Source organism: Quercus suber, unplaced genomic scaffold, assembly GCF_002906115.3.
Source record: "Quercus suber isolate HL8 unplaced genomic scaffold, Cork oak 2.0 scaffold_132, whole genome shotgun sequence".
Classification (NCBI taxonomy): Eukaryota; Viridiplantae; Streptophyta; class Magnoliopsida; order Fagales; family Fagaceae; genus Quercus; species Quercus suber.
Window position 1 is genome coordinate 858067 of NW_027069595.1, and position 20930 is coordinate 878996.

Genomic DNA, 20930 nt, shown 5'->3' on the forward strand with positions numbered 1-20930 from the left:
ACCTCAATCAGTTTATACAGTCACTCAACAAATTTATGGAGATTTTAAAGCATTAACGAATTTAAAAATTTACTCAACAAGACCCATCTGAGTTATTTCCATATAAAAGGTCATTGATCTTATAATTGATAGGAAAAATGTTAAAATATTATAAATGAAGTGTGATAAGAAGTTATTATTTAATACATATATAAAAGGCACACACAAAAGAGAACATAGGATTGAACTGTTAATGTCAGTGTCTTTGAGATTTTGGCCAAAATCTTATTTTAAGGGATTTTTGACAGATAAGTAGGATAATTAATTGATATTTAGTTCTAATAAAAAAAGAAGACAAAGCAGAAGAATAAGAAGAAGAAGAAGAAGAAGAAGAGTTTGAAGAAGTTACCCATGGCTGGATTAGACTTGCATCTCTGAATCAAGTCAAGAAAGAACTTTGCCCACACTTTCAAATCATGTTTCATCCAAAAAGTTTGAAAGATTTGCCTCTTGGTATCTACATGCCCAAAAGAAAACCATGAGTTATTTCAAATTAGTCTACATGCCCAAACGGAAGGAAATTAGAGAGAGCAATTGGAGTTGTTTTATCTATATGCAAATGAGCAAGATTTGTTGCCATCATCATTTTTTATTAGTCTAAACAATTTTAGATATATCACAAGATTTTCTTTTTTCTTTTTTTGAGAAAGAACCACATGCTTTGCTAGTTATGAGAATACGGCAAAATACAAATCGCCTAATTCAAATTACTCAGAATCTAACTAAAGTTGTTATCAAAATTTTAATTTGTGGGACTGGTTGGCAGTCAATTAGAATATAAATAGATATATTTAGCAAAATAAAGGAAGATACGCAAGACGGAGATCCCGGGAACCATTTTAATTCAAGAAATTGAGGAAAACCGTAAATGACATTGGAGTTGTTTTCTGTCTATACATATGCAAATGAAAGAGATTTTTAAGGATATTCATTTGGATATTTACTAAGAAATTTTAGATAAATCACAAAATAACTGAATCTAAACAATAAATCTCCTAATTCAAATGACTGAGAAGCAGATAAATTCATCAACCAGCGTTTTTTTTTTCCAGTGGGGAATTTTGGTAGAAAAGTAACATTTTTATTAATATAATATTGATATATTGCAAAATAAAAGAAGAAGACCAAGGAGAAGAAGAAGCGTCAGAAGAAATTACCTGGAGATATGAATCAATTTTATACTCTCGACCGTCTTTTTGCACATGCTTGTAATTGATTATGATGTTAGGGATGTGGGAAATCTTGGGCCATTCCTCTCCTGTCCCTCTTTCGCAGCGTTCCTTCAGAATTTGACAGCTTTGGATCTCCAAATGCTGTAACGGAGTTGTACGAAGGAAGTTCGGCAGCGACTTTAACTTTCGGCAATTCCAGATACTCAAATGTTGAAGACGTGGCATTATAGTGAATCTTCTGCTACAGTCTTCTTCTTCTTCTCTTCCAATCCCATTCCATTCTTCCCACTCTCTTAATTCGTTAAATTCGAGAGATATCAAATTTGGGAATAGCGTTATTGATATATCATCTTTCTCCTTCTTTTCGGATTCTTCTATTCCCATAAATTCAACCCCTAAATAAATCCTCAAAATAAAGTTTTTTCAAATTGGTCAAGGACACCATCCAAGGAGACATTGTCGGTCCCTTGTAGTAATGAATGCTTAAATCTTCCAAGTTAGAAGGTGGCTCTAAGGCATTCAGAACTAATGCATCCATCCCCCTTGTTATTTCCCCAGGATCCCATTTGTTTGGGTGAAACAATAGCTTCAAAGTACGAAGGTTTATCTTCTTCTTCAGTTGTGCATTTGTGGCCTCACATTGATCTACCTCGTTCCCCAACCCATTTATTTGAAGAGTCCCTTGAAGGTGGTCCAAATTTCTTAGTTCTCCCAATTTACATCTATCATCCTCACCATTTACGTGGAAATACTTTAATGTTCTAAGAGAAGTCAATCTCCCAAACCCTCTTGGAAAATTTATATTTGGATCCCTATAGGTTTTGCAATCCAACTTAAAATGTCTTAGGTTAATTAATTTATCCATCCCTTGTGGCAATTTTAGTAACCCACCAACAATTTTAATATGCAAAATTTGTAAATTGCAAAGATTACAAATGGATTCAGGCAATGCATCTCCATAATAATTGACTAAATAGAGATACCTCAAATGTATGAAATTTCCCACTGCATCTGGAAGTCCCATTAACATACTATGATATCCACAATACAAAGTTAATACCTGTAAACATCTAAAATGCTGGGATAAAGTAAGTAAGTTATAACCACCTTCAAGTACAAAAATGAGGGTGCATAAATTTTTTGCGCTACAAATGGACTCAAGAAATTGGACATCTTTGGGAATTTTTAACCACAGATGACGAGCATTTTTATAATCTACTCCCAAGTCTATGTCACTATTGATTGTGAAGCATTCATTTTTTGATATTAATTGTGCAAAGTCATGCACTATGTCATGCATTTTGCACCTTATTATTTGGTCATTATCTTCATCTTTCTCAAAATCTTGGAAGAAAGATCGTATAGATAAATTTTCAAAGTACTCTCTAGCAATGATTTCTGTCTCCATATTTGCCTTCGACTTGATATATCCTTGTGACATCCACATAAATACCAACTCATCACTAGAAAAGACATAATCTTTCGGAAAAACAGCACAAAATGAGAAGCACCGTCTCAATGGTGAGGATAAATCATAATAACTCAGTAATAACGGTGCATAAAGACTTCTTTCCACATCTTCAAATTCCCAAAAATTGTTATCCAAAATACTCTTCCATTCTTCTCTACTTCTCTTGAACCGCATGAGACTCCCTAGAGTCTTAGCGACAAGTGGCAAACCTTTGCATTTTTCTACTATTTGCATGCCGAGGTCTTCTAGTTGCTCACGTTGCTTAGGATCCCTATCAAAAAATGCTATTTTACTAAACACCAACCAACAATCTTCTTTAGACAATACCTCCAAATTAATTATGTTCACACTTCCCATCATCTCCGCGACTCTGCCTTTACGTGTGGTGACTAGAATTCTACTGCCTTGGGCAGCACATTTGAGTGCAAGTCTAAATGGTTCCCACGTTGTGGACCCTTCAGTCCACATATCATCTAAGACAAGAAAAAACTTCTTTCCCTCAACTTTTTTACAAATTGCTTCCAATAGAGTTTGCAATGCAGTCATGTTGGGGGATTGAGATTCAATAGATTCAAAGATTTTTGTTTCACTATGCAAAGTAGTCATGTTGTGGGATTGAAATTCAATAGATTCAAAAATTTCCTTGGCAACTTTGCCCTGATCGAAAGGGTGAGAAACACAAACCCACACTTTTATCTCAAAATATGCCTTCACCTCATAATCATTATAGGCTAGTTGGGCAAGAGTAGTTTTTCCAATACCACCCATGCCCACTAAAGAGATGACATGGGGGTTTCTTACTTCTTCACTACCCTTGCCCAATAGGATGCTCACTAGATCATCCCTAACTTTATCACGACCAAGAATTTCAGACACTTCAACAAAGGAAGTTGTTCTTGGTCTCTCAACTTCTTCATTGCCCCTAGTCAATACAAACGTGTACACCTCTCCCTCTCTGTCAATCTCATCTAATTTTTCATTAAGTTCTTTTATCTTATGAGCAAAATCACGATGCTGCAAAAGAATAGGAACTGAGACGAGGGGCCATACCTTCCTTTTCTTAGCAACACTGCCAGTTTCAGCTTTTTCTTCATCATCTTTTTGTTGTTTCTCAATCTCTGCTTTGATCATGGCAGTGTTCCACTCATCCAACACGTCGTCCATCAGGTAGGATACGTCTTTGAGCTTATCTAACCAAAGCTTCACAGCTTCCTCCTTCACTTGCCGTTTCTCTGCATCGTTGAGCGTTGCCTGGATGGTGTGGAATTTGCTTTCAAGCTTCTGGACTTCTCCCTTGACATTAGCAATCGACGTGAACTCTGAAGTAATGAGAGAACTAAGCAGGTCCTTGATAGCAGAAACAAGATCCCAAGCCATAGTTAGAAGTTGGAAATGGAAATTTGTTTGGTTAACACGAGTACTGAAAGAGAAAATGCCCACTGCTTGATGAAAGAAGTGATTAAAGTCGGAAAATGATGTAGCCAATTGACCTTTTAACTTAGCCCTGCTCTCGCTTTTTATCTGGCCCGCTTGACTCCACTATTTTTTATGCTGTCATTATTATTATTATTACTAGCGGGACAGTGTTTATGCATTTATGTTTAAGTTGAAAAAAAAGAAGGAAATCCATCAAGGAGAGATAAGATTTTGAGAAAGCATCAAATTGTGAGAAAAAAATAGAAGGCCATCAAGCTAGAAAAGACTTCAACAAAAAAAGAGAGAGAAGTGAATGCAAGAATTTTCATCAAGTTGTGAGTGAATACAAGCTTTGTCAAAAAGTTTGGCATGCGGATGCTTAAGAGAATGAAGTGAGAAGGATTTGAGAATGTGGAAGTGACTTTACTTAGAGGGCACGGACTTGAAGTGCAAAGAATATGTTGATGTGGTCTCTCTCTCTCTATTATCTACAAACTGTGTAAAATAGGACAAATGGGGGGTGGTGCACCAATAGTCATGGAAGGCTGCTGTTAATGTCTTCCCCATTTGGAGAAGAAAAATTGACTATTTGTTGCATTTTGTATTAAAATAATGAATAATTCTAGCATATTTAGTATCATGATTGCTGGGGTATACAACTAGACGTTTTTTTTAACCCAACCCGCTAAGGTTGTGTTATACTTTTTTTTTTTTTTTTTGAGAACCATATTACTGCTTTATATTAAGAAAACCGAAAGTCATGCAAAAAGAAAGATATAATGTCCAGTGGAACATGCTCCACCCAGACAGATAAAAGAAAAGAATGTCTAGCTCTCTGGGCTAAGGTCGTGTTATACTTGAATGTTTTATCTCTTGTAAAAAAAAAAAAAAAAAAAAGATTTTCATGAACTATATAAGTTTTTTTATTAATAATTTTACAATTCACATAATATGTCTAAATTATATTCCAAAACTAATCTAATTCTCAAAATACCAAAAATGAAATGAACTAAAATATTAAAATAAGGTTAATATATATGTATATATATATATAGTTAAACAAATAGCAATAAAAACAATCAACCCGAATCCAAGACTCAAAATAAAATTTCAACCCACACCACGAAAAACAACCCAAGGCGTCGGTTTCGCCAAATTGGTAGATTAAATGCACACCCTTAATATCATGCTTTGTTTTTGGTTTTTTTTTTTAAAAACCAAATATCTTCTAGGTTATACAACCAAAGAACACCTTGATGGGCAAGGCATTTCAGCCAAAAATATTGACAAATGACCTCACAAGTTAGGAAGAGCAATCATACCCAAAAAAAAAAAAAAAAGAGTTAGGAATGGGAAAAGTACAAAGAAAAAACGGGTTATTGAAAACTCATTTCCCTCTCTTTAGAGCTTAACACTCGCTAGTCACCACCACACCAAACCCAACCCCCCCCCCCCCCCCTCTCCCAACTCCCAAAGTAGGGGAAATTATATTTGAACCTAAAAATTGCAAATATAATGTAACAAATTATAATATTAAAGTTTTTAAAAGTAACAATTAAATTCCAACCCATTAAATAGAATGAAATTGTGTTTGGGGTTTAATATGGACCCAAGTTTTTTATTTTTTATTTTTATTTTTTTGGGACAAGATATGGACCTAGGCTTCATTTGTTACCTTTTTAAATCTTTGAGTTTAATTTATTATACTAGTCGCATACCCGCATGTCCGCATGATAATTTTTTTAAGGGTCTCATTAAATATTTTATTAACACTATAATTTTAGTTAACCATTGGTTTTTCATTAGTTTTTAAGTTAATAAAAACCTTAATATACTTTTTTTACCTTTATCACACCCACATACACACACACACAATTATAGACTACTACTCCATAATGATAGTGGCTAATTAATTTTTTATATATATATATATTATATATATTTAGTGATCTCATTGTAACACTTCTTATCATTATCATTTATTTACTAACTGATGATTTGCATAACAAAGACGATAAATGAGTAGTGACATTGTTCATTAGATTTTTTTAAGTAATAGTGTATGAAAATTTTACATATATATATATATATATATATATTTATAATAAGGTTAAATGAAATGTCAAAAAATGGATTTTTAAATTTTCTAACTTTATTTCTTATGTAATTTCTACTACTATTAGAGAACATTTCTTTTTTAGTTATGATTAATATGGTTTCCATAATTAGAGTTTGATTAGTTTTAAATTTAAATTTAGTACTATGATTGTATTTAATTGTTGATTTAATTTTTTAAGTGAATTTAACGGTTTATGTTACTACACTATAAAGTTTTTAATGTTCTCCACACGGTAATCTCTATTTTATTTTTTACTTCTCCTTACAACCTCTTTGTTTTCCAATCAACGATTACTAATTGACATTTGGTTTTTTTTTTTCCCTTTATCTACACTTTATTACTTTGTATTGGTTTTTTTTTATACCATTTCTCTCTCAGTTGGCAACCTATCATTTTCCAAAATTTGATGATGATTCTATGACACTAAAAATGCATTATTAGTTTTTTTTTTTTAATTTAGTGTTTCTAACTTGATTTGTTTTGTATTTCATTTTTCCTTTGATGCATTGGGTGTGAGAATGGGTGTTTCCCTAGCATTACTCCACTTAATGTGGATAATTTTATTTATTTAATTTAGTCAAAATATTATATTTTAAATTTTTTAAAATAAAAAAGGAGTGGAAATATAAATAATTTAATGATATATATGGGGGATGTGGCTGAATTTAAATGTTAAATAAAAGGATATGAGAAAAAAAATACATAACAATAAACTCTAACTTATCCAAATAATTCTATGTAATATAATAATAGTACATTCTTATATACTAATTATTTATAATGCAATATGATAATATTTAACAATCAAAGTCATAAAAAATAAAAAATAAAATAAAATAAAACACAAAACTAAATCCCATCAACCAAAATAGAGTTCTAAAAAATAAAAAACTTTATCAAGCAAAAATAAAGATGCAAGAAAAATAAAAATAAAAATCCACGGGAGAAAGAGTAGGAAATAACCACTTTTTTGTGAGATAAAATTATGTAAAGAATGGAAGAGTGAAAACAAATTTATACTAAGAGGATGATAATAAAAAGAAACAAAATAAAGGAAGATAAAATGAAAGAGGAAGAGTAATATCAAGGTAGAATTTTTGGGGAGATGAAAAGGTAAAGAGAATGAGAAAGGTTGGAGAAAGTGTAAATGTTAAAAAAAAAAATTAGTACAATTTGATGAGCACAATTTTCTTTTATTTGAATTTAAGTAAAATATTACATTTTTTATTTTTTAAAAGAAAAAGAGAGAGAAAATATAAATAATTTAATGATATGAGAGATCGCACCCCTGACCCCCTTTTAAAGGAATGTTAGGCCAAACCCACATGAATGAGTGGAGTTGTGTTATTGCCTCTCAAAATAGAGGTTCGACTGATTATATTTTTCCCTTTAGATTAAGGGTTTTACAATGGAGTCGTCACTTATTTAATTATTGGGATAAATAAGAAAACCAAAAATGAAAAATTCCTCATTTTATTAATTTTCAATTATGACTTTGGTCATAGATACAATCTAAGATAAAGTAGATGGCTTTGTTTTCTAATTACAATCTAAAAATTGAAAATTACATGGATAAGCATTTGATCTACTAACCCTTAATCTAAGCTCGGAGGCTATGTTACAAGGTGGGAAGGTGTTAGGCATCCACCTTGCCCGATGAAACCAGTCTTCTAGACTATGATGACCAACATTCATATTATATCATCTAATATGTCAATCAATTTACATGTTGAATTTAATGTGTATAAATGTGATAAACCCCAATTCAATTTATTAAATATTGCATTTGAATTGAAAAATAAAATTCTAATGAATGTGTGAGCACAAAATATAGACATGAGAACTTGATACAAAGCAAGTACATAACTCTATAACAATAAGATTAGATGAATTAAAAAAGGATTACGTGGTTTGAGCCATGGGTCTTCCCTATTTCTTCTTAACCTTGTTGAATGAAAAAAGGATTCAAGCATTCAAAACATTCCTAGACCCTTAAGTGTTGAAAATAAAAGTTATTGAACATGGATTGAAAGGTAAACGCAATGGTATCTGAGGAAGAGAAAAAGAGGAATATAAATCTACCTATAGGTGAATCAGAATTGAACTGCCAAGAGCAAAAAAAAAGTAAAATGGCTTCATTTCTTTCTTCTTCTTCTACTTTCCTTGCACATATTGGTGACTAACACATATTGGTGACTAATTAGGTAGTTCCAGTTTTGAATGTCATTCCAAATTGGATTACTAACAATGATAAAAAGAAAAGCAAGCATTTCTCATCTCATTCCCCTCACTCTTGGTGCTAACATTCCACTCTTCCCTCTCTTCCATGACACAAATCTCTTCAATCACTAAGACAAGAAATCCACACCTTTGTTTTCATCAATCTCCTCAATGTATAACACTAAACAATGAAAATTAGCAAACTAAATTCAAAGCCTAAAACATAACGTTGGAAATTACATAAGCTGAAAACAGGTTAATTACCTAGCTCACCATTCATCTGTCACGGATTACACATGATATGTTCCATGATGTACTTCGTTGCTTCTGTTAGAGATATATATTAGACATATATTAGCCCAATGTAATAGGCTCAAGTCCATTCCTACTTGTACTAGTAGTCTAGGGTTTAGTCGCCGATATATACTCATGTTAGGGTTCATTGTAACACAGGTTATTGTACTACACTTTTATACAATAAAGATGTAGCCCTTAAGGGATTCCTCCGTGGATGTAGGCCGTTAAGGCTGAACCACGTAACCCTCGTGTTCTCAGTACTCCTATTCTATGCTTCTCCGTCCGCTTCCATTCTAGCATACGCAACATGGTATAACACATTGCGTTTGCTAATAACATATTTAACATGGTATCAGAGCCATGCTTCGTTCTTGGCATCAAACAAACATCTCTACACAGCAAAGAAGATTCTCACGTGCATACCATCATCTGAAGCCACACATGTTTGTCTGCTGGATCTAGACTCCACAGCATCTCGCAGCCACCATGGCTCTGTGCTGTGTCAAAATCTAACAACCAAGCAAGCCGTGACTTAACTTATTAGATCTGTGCAAATCCAAGCTTCGCCTCATGAAACCAACCACACATACGTGCCCCACGGCCTCCCGTGAGAAAAACCTAGAAGTCCGGTCTCCACTGAACTCTGCACGCGCCTCCATGCGCTGACGCAATTTCTACCAACTTCTCCACGCGCCGCAGCGGATTTCACAAGTGTAGATCCTCCTGTGGTTACACGCGCCACCCTGATAGCCTTGTAGTCCGCCGATCTGCAAAACTGAGAAATCTGGAGAGCATCGGATGTTACATGCGCCGAAGGTTTTCCTAAACTCTTCCACGCGCCGGTGGAATACTCGCATGCGCCACACACGCCTGAAGACTACTGCTGATGTCATCCCGACGTCATCTGATGACGTCATCTTGCCACGTCAGCACACGCAAGCCGTTGCCACTTCAGCCCTAATCTAGGTCATCACCATGTCATCAGCCACGTCGCTAGCCACGTCTGCAGTGTCGCCTCGTCAGCACCACGTCACCTAGCTGATCATTGACAGGACCGACCCGACCTGTCAATGATCTTCTCATGCTTATCCAACCTCAAGCCTTCATCGAGCTTCCACCTTGAGTTTGAAGGGGGGTGTTAGAGATATATATTAGACATATATTAGCCCAATGTAATAGGCCAAAGTCCATTCCTACTTGTACTAGTAGTCTAGGGTGTAGTCGCCTATATATACTCATGTTAGGGTTCATTGTAACACAGGTTATTGTACTACACTCTTATACAATAAAGCTGTAGCCCTTAAGGGATTCCTTCATGGATGTAGGCTGACAAGGCTGAACCACGTAACCCTTGTGTTCTCGATGTTCCTATTCTATACTTCCTCTTCCGCATCCACTCTAGCATATACAACATGATATAATACATCGCGTTTGCTAATAATGTTATTTAACAGCTTCCATTATGAAATGATAGTGAACCTGCTTCTGTGGTCCATTCTCAAATGTGCATCCATGTGGGAAAATTTGGTTCATCACAAAATGTACATTCCTAGATATTAGAATTAGATGTTTGGTTCAAATGAGGCAAAAAAGAATTAAATATTTAGCATGAGATAATCAAGGATGGACAAAATGATATGGAAAAACAGATAGATTATTAAGAAAAAAATATCGAGATATACCTCACAGTGGAGGAGTAGATGATCCAACTAACAAAGCCAAGGTATATGTAGTTTCTTCTTCTTTCCTGCTAGTAACCGGCCTCCAGTACTTCACACTTTTTCATGTAACAAAATGCTTCAGACTCTGAAACAAGAAACAAGCATATGATATTTCTTTATAACTTGAAAAATAGCAATTACCTAAGCCTATAACTTTTGTACTTGATAATTAACAAAAACATCTTAAAGCCTTGACGACCCCTCTCTTTCTTCTTAAGACTAGGGTCACATAAATTTCTTTTCATGTGTCGCCAACTTAGATTGACTACAAAAGAAAGCCAACATGTCAAGTTAAAATTTGAGTGACATTCATTCAGGTATTATTTTTTTCTTCTCTTTTCAAATAGAGAATCTTCCACATCAGATTGAACCATTCGTGTCAATGTCTTTGTGAGTTTGGCCAAAATTTAAAATTAATCTACCAAAGTTGTAATTATGATATTTTTGAGGGATGAGTTGGATAATTAATTGAAATTTTGGTGAAATTAAAGAAGATGAAGAAGAAGAAGGCGTTACCCATGACTGAAACAGAATTGCAATGCCGAATCAAGCTGATGCTGAACTTTTCTGACACATGGACAAACGCAAATAATTTTTCACCGTCACCATCCAAAAATCCGAAATTGTAGCTGACTTTATGATCCCTGAAAAGGGGGAATTTCTTGTCTTTTATATATATATATATATATATATATTCTTCAATCACTAAGACAAGAAATCTGCACGCCTTTGTATTCTTCACTCTCCTAAATGTATAACACCAAACCATGCAGGACGGAATTACGTTTAGACACAGGAAAATTCAATATTAAATAAATTGAAAAAAAAAAAAAAAAAAAAAAAAAAAAGACCAAATANTAGACCCTTAAGTGTTGAAAATAAAAGTTATTGAACATGGATTGAAAGGTAAACGCAATGGTATCTGAGGAAGAGAAAAAGAGGAATATAAATCTACCTATAGGTGAATCAGAATTGAACTGCCAAGAGCAAAAAAAAAGTAAAATGGCTTCATTTCTTTCTTCTTCTTCTACTTTCCTTGCACATATTGGTGACTAACACATATTGGTGACTAATTAGGTAGTTCCAGTTTTGAATGTCATTCCAAATTGGATTACTAACAATGATAAAAAGAAAAGCAAGCATTTCTCATCTCATTCCCCTCACTCTTGGTGCTAACATTCCACTCTTCCCTCTCTTCCATGACACAAATCTCTTCAATCACTAAGACAAGAAATCCACACCTTTGTTTTCATCAATCTCCTCAATGTATAACACTAAACAATGAAAATTAGCAAACTAAATTCAAAGCCTAAAACATAACGTTGGAAATTACATAAGCTGAAAACAGGTTAATTACCTAGCTCACCATTCATCTGTCACGGATTACACATGATATGTTCCATGATGTACTTCGTTGCTTCTGTTAGAGATATATATTAGACATATATTAGCCCAATGTAATAGGCTCAAGTCCATTCCTACTTGTACTAGTAGTCTAGGGTTTAGTCGCCGATATATACTCATGTTAGGGTTCATTGTAACACAGGTTATTGTACTACACTTTTATACAATAAAGATGTAGCCCTTAAGGGATTCCTCCGTGGATGTAGGCCGTTAAGGCTGAACCACGTAACCCTCGTGTTCTCAGTACTCCTATTCTATGCTTCTCCGTCCGCTTCCATTCTAGCATACGCAACATGGTATAACACATTGCGTTTGCTAATAACATATTTAACATGGTATCAGAGCCATGCTTCGTTCTTGGCATCAAACAAACATCTCTACACAGCAAAGAAGATTCTCACGTGCATACCATCATCTGAAGCCACACATGTTTGTCTGCTGGATCTAGACTCCACAGCATCTCGCAGCCACCATGGCTCTGTGCTGTGTCAAAATCTAACAACCAAGCAAGCCGTGACTTAACTTATTAGATCTGTGCAAATCCAAGCTTCGCCTCATGAAACCAACCACACATACGTGCCCCACGGCCTCCCGTGAGAAAAACCTAGAAGTCCGGTCTCCACTGAACTCTGCACGCGCCTCCATGCGCTGACGCAATTTCTACCAACTTCTCCACGCGCCGCAGCGGATTTCACAAGTGTAGATCCTCCTGTGGTTACACGCGCCACCCTGATAGCCTTGTAGTCCGCCGATCTGCAAAACTGAGAAATCTGGAGAGCATCGGATGTTACATGCGCCGAAGGTTTTCCTAAACTCTTCCACGCGCCGGTGGAATACTCGCATGCGCCACACACGCCTGAAGACTACTGCTGATGTCATCCCGACGTCATCTGATGACGTCATCTTGCCACGTCAGCACACGCAAGCCGTTGCCACTTCAGCCCTAATCTAGGTCATCACCATGTCATCAGCCACGTCGCTAGCCACGTCTGCAGTGTCGCCTCGTCAGCACCACGTCACCTAGCTGATCATTGACAGGACCGACCCGACCTGTCAATGATCTTCTCATGCTTATCCAACCTCAAGCCTTCATCGAGCTTCCACCTTGAGTTTGAAGGGGGGTGTTAGAGATATATATTAGACATATATTAGCCCAATGTAATAGGCCAAAGTCCATTCCTACTTGTACTAGTAGTCTAGGGTGTAGTCGCCTATATATACTCATGTTAGGGTTCATTGTAACACAGGTTATTGTACTACACTCTTATACAATAAAGCTGTAGCCCTTAAGGGATTCCTTCATGGATGTAGGCTGACAAGGCTGAACCACGTAACCCTTGTGTTCTCGATGTTCCTATTCTATACTTCCTCTTCCGCATCCACTCTAGCATATACAACATGATATAATACATCGCGTTTGCTAATAATGTTATTTAACAGCTTCCATTATGAAATGATAGTGAACCTGCTTCTGTGGTCCATTCTCAAATGTGCATCCATGTGGGAAAATTTGGTTCATCACAAAATGTACATTCCTAGATATTAGAATTAGATGTTTGGTTCAAATGAGGCAAAAAAGAATTAAATATTTAGCATGAGATAATCAAGGATGGACAAAATGATATGGAAAAACAGATAGATTATTAAGAAAAAAATATCGAGATATACCTCACAGTGGAGGAGTAGATGATCCAACTAACAAAGCCAAGGTATATGTAGTTTCTTCTTCTTTCCTGCTAGTAACCGGCCTCCAGTACTTCACACTTTTTCATGTAACAAAATGCTTCAGACTCTGAAACAAGAAACAAGCATATGATATTTCTTTATAACTTGAAAAATAGCAATTACCTAAGCCTATAACTTTTGTACTTGATAATTAACAAAAACATCTTAAAGCCTTGACGACCCCTCTCTTTCTTCTTAAGACTAGGGTCACATAAATTTCTTTTCATGTGTCGCCAACTTAGATTGACTACAAAAGAAAGCCAACATGTCAAGTTAAAATTTGAGTGACATTCATTCAGGTATTATTTTTTTCTTCTCTTTTCAAATAGAGAATCTTCCACATCAGATTGAACCATTCGTGTCAATGTCTTTGTGAGTTTGGCCAAAATTTAAAATTAATCTACCAAAGTTGTAATTATGATATTTTTGAGGGATGAGTTGGATAATTAATTGAAATTTTGGTGAAATTAAAGAAGATGAAGAAGAAGAAGGCGTTACCCATGACTGAAACAGAATTGCAATGCCGAATCAAGCTGATGCTGAACTTTTCTGACACATGGACAAACGCAAATAATTTTTCACCGTCACCATCCAAAAATCCGAAATTGTAGCTGACTTTATGATCCCTGAAAAGGGGGAATTTCTTGTCTTTTATATATATATATATATATATATATATAAACTATAAATCTATATCATAATATTTTGCTTGCAATTGATTACTTACTTGGAAATTGAATAAACTCACAACAACAATGATACACATTGGGGAACTAGAAAACTGCAACCTGAATATGCATCACATATGATCAGCCAATAATATCAAACAAATGTACCACATCATCACTTCCAAATGAGCATTTAACAAGCAGAGGATTATATCCAAAAAAAAAAGCAGAGGAAATTAACTAACATCATGAAAATGATCATGCCACTATCTTGATTATCAATTCTATTCAAACTATAACAAATATTTTGAACTGTTCTAGACTCCAATCCAAGTAATTAATCAATTGCAAGCAAAATATTATGATATAGATTTATAGATTATATATATATATATATATATAAAAGACAAGAAATTGAATAAACTCACAACAACAATGATACACATTGGGGAACTAGAAAACTGCAACCTGAATATGCATCGCATATGATCAGCAAATAATATCAAACAAATGGTACCACATCATCACTTCCAAATGAGCATTTAACAAGCAGAGGATTATATCCCAAAAAAAAAGCAGAGGAAATTAACTAACATCATGAAAATGATCATGCCACTATCTTGATTATCAATTCTATTCGAACTATAACAAATATTTTGAATTGTTCTAGACTCCAATCCAAGTAAGTAATCAATTGCAAGCAAAATATTATGATATAGATTTATAGATTATATATATATATATATATATATATAAAAGACAAGAAATTGAATAAACTCACAACAACAATGATACACATTGGGGAACTAGAAAACTGCAACCTGAATATGCATCGCATATGATCAGCAAATAATATCAAACAAATGGTACCACATCATCACTTCCAAATGAGCATTTAACAAGCAGAGGATTATATCCCAAAAAAAAAGCAGAGGAAATTAACTAACATCATGAAAATGATCATGCCACTATCTTGATTATCAATTCTATTCAAACTATAACAAATATTTTGAACTGTTCTAGACTCCAATCCATGGACAGTGGGCCAAAAGCTAGAGCTTGAAGCTCACCAGTGGAAAACATAAATTGGTATTCAGTAGGACACAAGACAGTACTGCTTCAAAATTTATATGAGCTGAGAATTAACAATTACAGTTTCAAAACATTAGGTTTATCTTTGTTGAAGTCCGATCATTGTGGACAAAACCTCAATCAGTTTATAGAGTCACTCAACAAATTTATGGAGATTTTAAAAGCAAAAAAAAAAAAAAAAAAAAAAAAAAAACAAGGCCATATGAAAATAATGACAATCCCCTAGTAAAATTTTAGTAACATCCATTCTGCAACGTTTGTCTTTTCCAAATTGATAACCTCACACACATTCACATTAATTTGTAATGTTGCAAATAGTGGGCATACCAGATTGTACCATTCATGCTAGTCTTTGTGATTTTGGCCAGAATGCAAAAAATTTCTCTCCCAGTTGTGATTAATTTCTTTTTTAGAGAACTTTCGAGAGATAAGTAAGATAATTAATCGACATTTAGCTCTGATAAAAGATGAAGATGAAGCAGAAGTGGAAGAATTTACCTGTGACTGGATCAGACTTGCTACGTTAAATCAAGTAGAGAATGAACTTTTCCAGCAACCGATCCTTTGTCATACTCTTCTTCGTAATACTGAATTTAAATGCCCAAAAGAAATGCATATGAGTTATTTGAGTTTAGTTTTATACACAGCCGAAATCAAGAAAATGAGCAAGACCTATATACATTAAACAGAAAACAAATTAGAAATTGGCAGGCACTGTAGTTGTTTTTTCTATATGCAGATAAGTCAGATTTAGTGCTATGTTCATTTGATTATTCTAACAAAAATATCCAACCTTTAAAAAAAAATTGATTTGTGGATATTTTGGGGGTCCCAAATTTAAAGCACTAATCAAATATTGATTAACTCTCCCTAAATAAAATAACTGCGACCTGTTTTATGCTAACTTAACAATTAAGCCAAATTGTGAATGCAATTAGCAAATTAACACAAGCATTGATTGCATGGAATGGATAGGAAACTAATAAAAACTCCAAAGCAGTAAAGTAGATATCACAATACCACACGATAACACCGGATGTGCTAAGGAGAAGTCGATTGACCCTCAGTCCGGCATTGGTCCGGCGACTTCTCTGAAATAACAGAATTTAAACTCGCCGGATAGCTCCATAAAGTCGGTGGACCCATAGTCCAGAAAGTCTAACTTGCACTTTAAGCTCTAGAACCTATTCAATGTACATTGGACCCACTCAAACATGATTACAATGATACAACGAGCAAATTACAAAGAAGTTTGACACGAAATAATGCCAACAAAATATAAAACCTAAATTTATTTTGAACCCATCAAAAAATTTTAGATACATCACAAGATAACTAAATCTAAGCAACTACATGTTATGCTACTTTTGCATATACACACAGCAATGAATCACTCTAATTCAAAATTACTGAGAATTTGATAAATCTCAACCTTAGTAAATTTTTTTCCGTGGAAAGTTGTGGCAGAAAAATTAGAACCTCTAATTGAAATTTTTGGTAAAATAAATGAAGAAGTTACCTCTGATCCGTGTCCTTGCACTGTTGCACATACTTAGTTAATCTTGATTCCTGGGATATGGGAAATCTTGGGTCAGTCCTCTTTCGCTGAGAATTTGATTGCCTTGGATCTCCAATTTCTTCAATCCAGTTGAACCAAGGAAGTTCGGTAACGAGTTTAACTTTGGGCACCATAGAATTTTTAACTCTTCAAGACATGGCATTATATCAAAACAGTCTTCCTCGTTTTCCCCTGCTTCTCTCATCCCTTCATTTCCAGTCCATTCTTCCCACTCGTACAATTCCATAAAGCATAGATATTTCAAATTTGGGAATATTTTTATTTTGTTGTCTTTCTTGTTTTCAGATTCTATTCCCAAAAATTCAACACCGACCTTTTTCAAGCTATGTGCATTCGTTATCGTTAATAATTCAAGGAATGTCAGTTTCCATAGAGAAGACAATGACTCTAACTTTATGCAGCCTTCGAGATAAAGCGTTTTCAATTTGGTCAAGAGCATCGTCGAATTAAAAGAAATTGTGGTGCCCTCATACCAAAAAATTGATAATTTCTCTAACTCTGGAGGTGTCTCTAAAGCATTCAGAACTAATTCATCATCATATTCATTCCCCATTCTCATATCATTCTCTCTGTGAAAATTTAGATCTAGAGTATGGAGGCCTATTTTCTCATTGAACTGTGCATTCTTGGCCTCACATGCATCTACTACATTCCCAAGCCCTCTTATTTTAAGACTCCCTGAAAGATAGTTCAAATTTTTTAATTCTCCAAGTTTACATCCTGTACAATTATTCTTACCACTTATGTTGAAATGGCTTAATGTTCTAAGAGAAGTCAATTTACCAATCCCTCTTGGAAAATCCATCGGTTCAAAAATATAACCATTTTCATCCAAAATAAGATGTCTTAAGTTAATTAGTTTACCCATCCCCTGTGGTAAATTCTTGAACCTACGACCAATTGTAACCTTCAAATATTGTAAATTACATAGATTACAAATGGTTTCAGGCAAATTGTCATCATATTTATGTAAATAGAGATACCTCAAATGTATGTAATTTTCCACTACATCTGGAAGTTCCTTCAACATATCATCATATTCAAAATTCAAAGTTAATGTCCGTAAACATCTAAAATGTTGGAATAGGGTAGATAAGTTATAATCACCTTGAAATACAAGAATGAGGGTGCGTAGATTGTTTGCACTATAAATTGCATCAGGAATTTGGGCTTCTTTGAGAATTTTTAATTGCAAATGGCGAGCATTTTTATAATCTAATCCCAAATTTATGTCACTATTGATTGTGAAGCATTCATTTTTTGACATTAATTGTGCAACGTCATGCACTATGTCATGCATTTTACACCTTATTATCTTGCCATCATCCTTATCTTTCTCAAAATCTTGGAATAAAGAGCGTATGGCTAAGTTTTCAAAGTAGTCTCTCGCCATGATTTCTATCTCCATATTTGCATTTGACTTGATATATCCTTGTGCTATCCACATAAATATTAACTCATCGATAGAAAAGACATAACCTTTTGGAAAAACAGCACAAAATGAGAAGCATTGTCTCAATGGTGACGATAAATCATAATAACTAAATAACAATGGTGCAAAAATACTTTTTATTTCTGCATCTTCCAATTCCCACAAATTGCTATCTAGAACACTCTTCCATTCTTGTATACTTCTCTTGAAGCGCATGAGACTCCCTAGAGTCTTTGCGGCAAGTGGCAAGCCTTTGCATTTTTCTACTATTTGCCTACCAAGACCTTCTAGTTGCTCACGTTGATTAGAATCCCTATCAAAAAATGCTATTTTATTAAACACCAACCAACAATCTTCTTTTGACAATTCCTTCAAATTAATAATGCTCACACTTTCCATTATCTCCGCAACTCTAGTTTTACGTGTGGTGACTAGAATTCTACTGCCATTAGCAACACCTTTGAGTGCAAGTTTGAATGGCTCCCACATTGTGGAGTCTTCATTCCACACATCATCTAAGACAAGAAAAAACTTCTTTCCCTCAACTTTTCTACAAATTGTTTCCAATAGAGTTTGCAATGCAGTCATGTTAGGGGATTGAGATTCAAGAAATTCCAGGATTTCAAATTCCAATAGACTTTGCGGTGCAGTCATTTTGGGGGATTTATATAAAATAGATTCAAGGATTTCCATGGCAATCTTGTACTTATTGAAAGAGCCAGAAACACAAACCCACACTTTCATATCAAAATGGGTCTTCACTTCGTTATAGGCGAGTTGAGCAAGAGTAGTTTTTCCAATACCACCCATGCCCACTAAAGAAATGACATAAGGGCTTCTTTCTTCTTTTTGACTACCCTCACCCAGTAGGATGCTCACTAGATCCTTCCTAACCTCATCACGACCAAGAATTTTAGCCACATCAACAAAGGAAGTAGTTTTTGGTCTCTCAACTACTTCAATGGCCCTACTCAATTCAAACCCGTACATCTCCCTCTCTTTGTTAATATCATCTAATTTTTCATTAAGTTCATTTATCTTATGAGCAATATCACGGTGCTGAAAAAAATTAGGAATTGAGATGAGGGGCCATACCTTCCTTTTCTTAGCAGCACTGCTAGTTTCAGCTTTTTCTTCATCATCTTTTTGTTGTTTCTCAATCTTTTCTTTGATCATGGCAGTGTTCCACTCATCCAACACGTCGTCCACCTGGTAGGATACGTCTTTGAGTTTATCTAACCAAAGCTTCACAGCTTCCTCCTTCACTTGCCGTTTCTCTGCATCATTGAGCATTGCTTGGATGGTGTGGAATTTGCTTTCAAGCTTTTGCACTTCTCCCTTGACATTTGCAATCGACGAGAACTCTGAAGCAATGAAAGAACTAAGCTGGTCCTTGATAGTAGAAACAAGAGCCCAAGCCATAGTTGGAAGTTGGAAATGGAAATTTGTTTGGTTAACACGAGTACTGAAAGAGCAAATGGCAACTGGTTGATGAAAGAAAAGACCAAAGAGGAGATTAAAATTAGTCGGAAAATGATGTAGCCAATATATATATTTTTAGGCTAGCCCTGCTGCTTTCGGGTGTTTTTTTTTTTTTTTTTTGGAAACAAGTCCTGATCTTTTTTATTATGTACTATTCTATACTTCTTTTTTATTATTTATTTTATATCATTTGACGATGTTCGGGGTAAAATTTATTCCATTATTATTGTTTTTAGGATTATTATTGATATTATTTTATTATTTATATTGGCAACTGGTTATTTCAGCATTTTAAAATATTTTTTGTGAAAATTTCTGTGATTATAAACTTATTGTCTACCATTTTGCTTGGAAAGCTCAAACGTGAAATGTTTGACCGTAATGACCGGTTTGGTTTTTAGAAAGTTCAATGACTTCTTTCAAGGTTTCACATAGTAACTTCCTTGATATTGTAATGTAATAAGCATTAATTGTCATTTGGAAGAAGTTTAAAAGGTTTCATGTGCATTTTAATAATTTTTTCTGAAACTTTTATTTGATTATTTACTGTAAGTTAACAAAAATATAGTGCACCTAGAAAATGTGGGTTATTTATTTATTTATTAATGATAAAATAGATAATTATAATATGATGCAACACCGTAGGTCAAATTGTTTTCCCCTTTAGAGCATTCGCATCAGCTCTTGTAAATTCTATGTCTATTTTACATGAAAAAACATACTTTTTCTATTTTACCCGACCACTTTTACAATACACCCACGTCAGTTTATTTATTTTCCACATTTATTCAATAAAATATTCCCTATTTTACAATTTTTTATTGTTACTCCCTCACTACCTCTCTCTCTCACAGACCCACAGCCACCATCATCACCGCCCAGCCACCATCACCACCATCATCAGAAACCAAAAGCCACTAACCCACACAGATCAACCAAAATCAAAGAAAAAGCAACATCAAATCAACCCCGATCTCCACCTAAAATCAAAGAAAAAATCATTGATCGATCATCACCGCCATCGATCATCGCCACCATCGACCTCGCCACTCTCATCGATCATCACTGATCATCGACCTCGCCACTCTCATCG

General features: G+C 34.6%; 2 protein-coding genes and 1 long non-coding RNA gene across 19 annotated transcripts in view; all 3 read right to left on the reverse strand.

Annotated features, from left to right (window-relative positions):
- The window catches only part of LOC112004420 (uncharacterized), an 85330-nt gene extending 74217 nt beyond the window's left edge, over nucleotides 1–11113 (reverse strand). For 6 of the 16 annotated variants that reach the window (XR_010630093.1, XR_010630092.1, XR_010630084.1 and 3 more), the window contains exon 1: nucleotides 389–446. The gene's annotated coding sequence lies outside the window, so the exon portion shown is untranslated. Of the gene's footprint in view, nucleotides 1–388; nucleotides 456–10416; nucleotides 10541–10971 lie in introns of those variants that run through there. The other 10 variants (XR_010630090.1, XR_010630089.1, XR_010630081.1 and 7 more) reach the window with 6 other exon arrangements.
- A 32-nt stretch (nucleotides 11114–11145) lies between these two features.
- On the reverse strand, nucleotides 11146–19942 carry LOC112025885 (putative disease resistance protein RGA3). Of its 2 annotated transcripts, XM_065776387.1 has the most exons (4): nucleotides 16864–19942; nucleotides 16365–16528; nucleotides 15843–15931; nucleotides 11146–11201 (listed from the first exon to the last, which is right to left on the reverse strand). In XM_065776387.1, exon 1 carries the CDS (start codon nucleotides 19775–19777, stop codon nucleotides 16901–16903), a length of 2877 nt encoding a protein of 958 aa, XP_065632459.1. In that variant the 5' UTR covers nucleotides 19778–19942; the 3' UTR covers nucleotides 11146–11201; nucleotides 15843–15931; nucleotides 16365–16528; nucleotides 16864–16900. The 2 variants fall into 2 exon arrangements, with proteins under 2 accessions (XP_065632459.1, XP_065632458.1); XM_065776386.1 differs by lacking the exon at nucleotides 16365–16528.
- LOC136068750 (uncharacterized) lies at nucleotides 13508–15500 on the reverse strand. Its single transcript, XR_010630068.1, has 3 exons — nucleotides 14312–15500; nucleotides 14083–14210; nucleotides 13508–13651 (listed from the first exon to the last, which is right to left on the reverse strand). It is a non-coding gene; the product is annotated as an uncharacterized LOC136068750 (long non-coding RNA).
- Nucleotides 19943–20930: the final 988 nt, after the last annotated feature.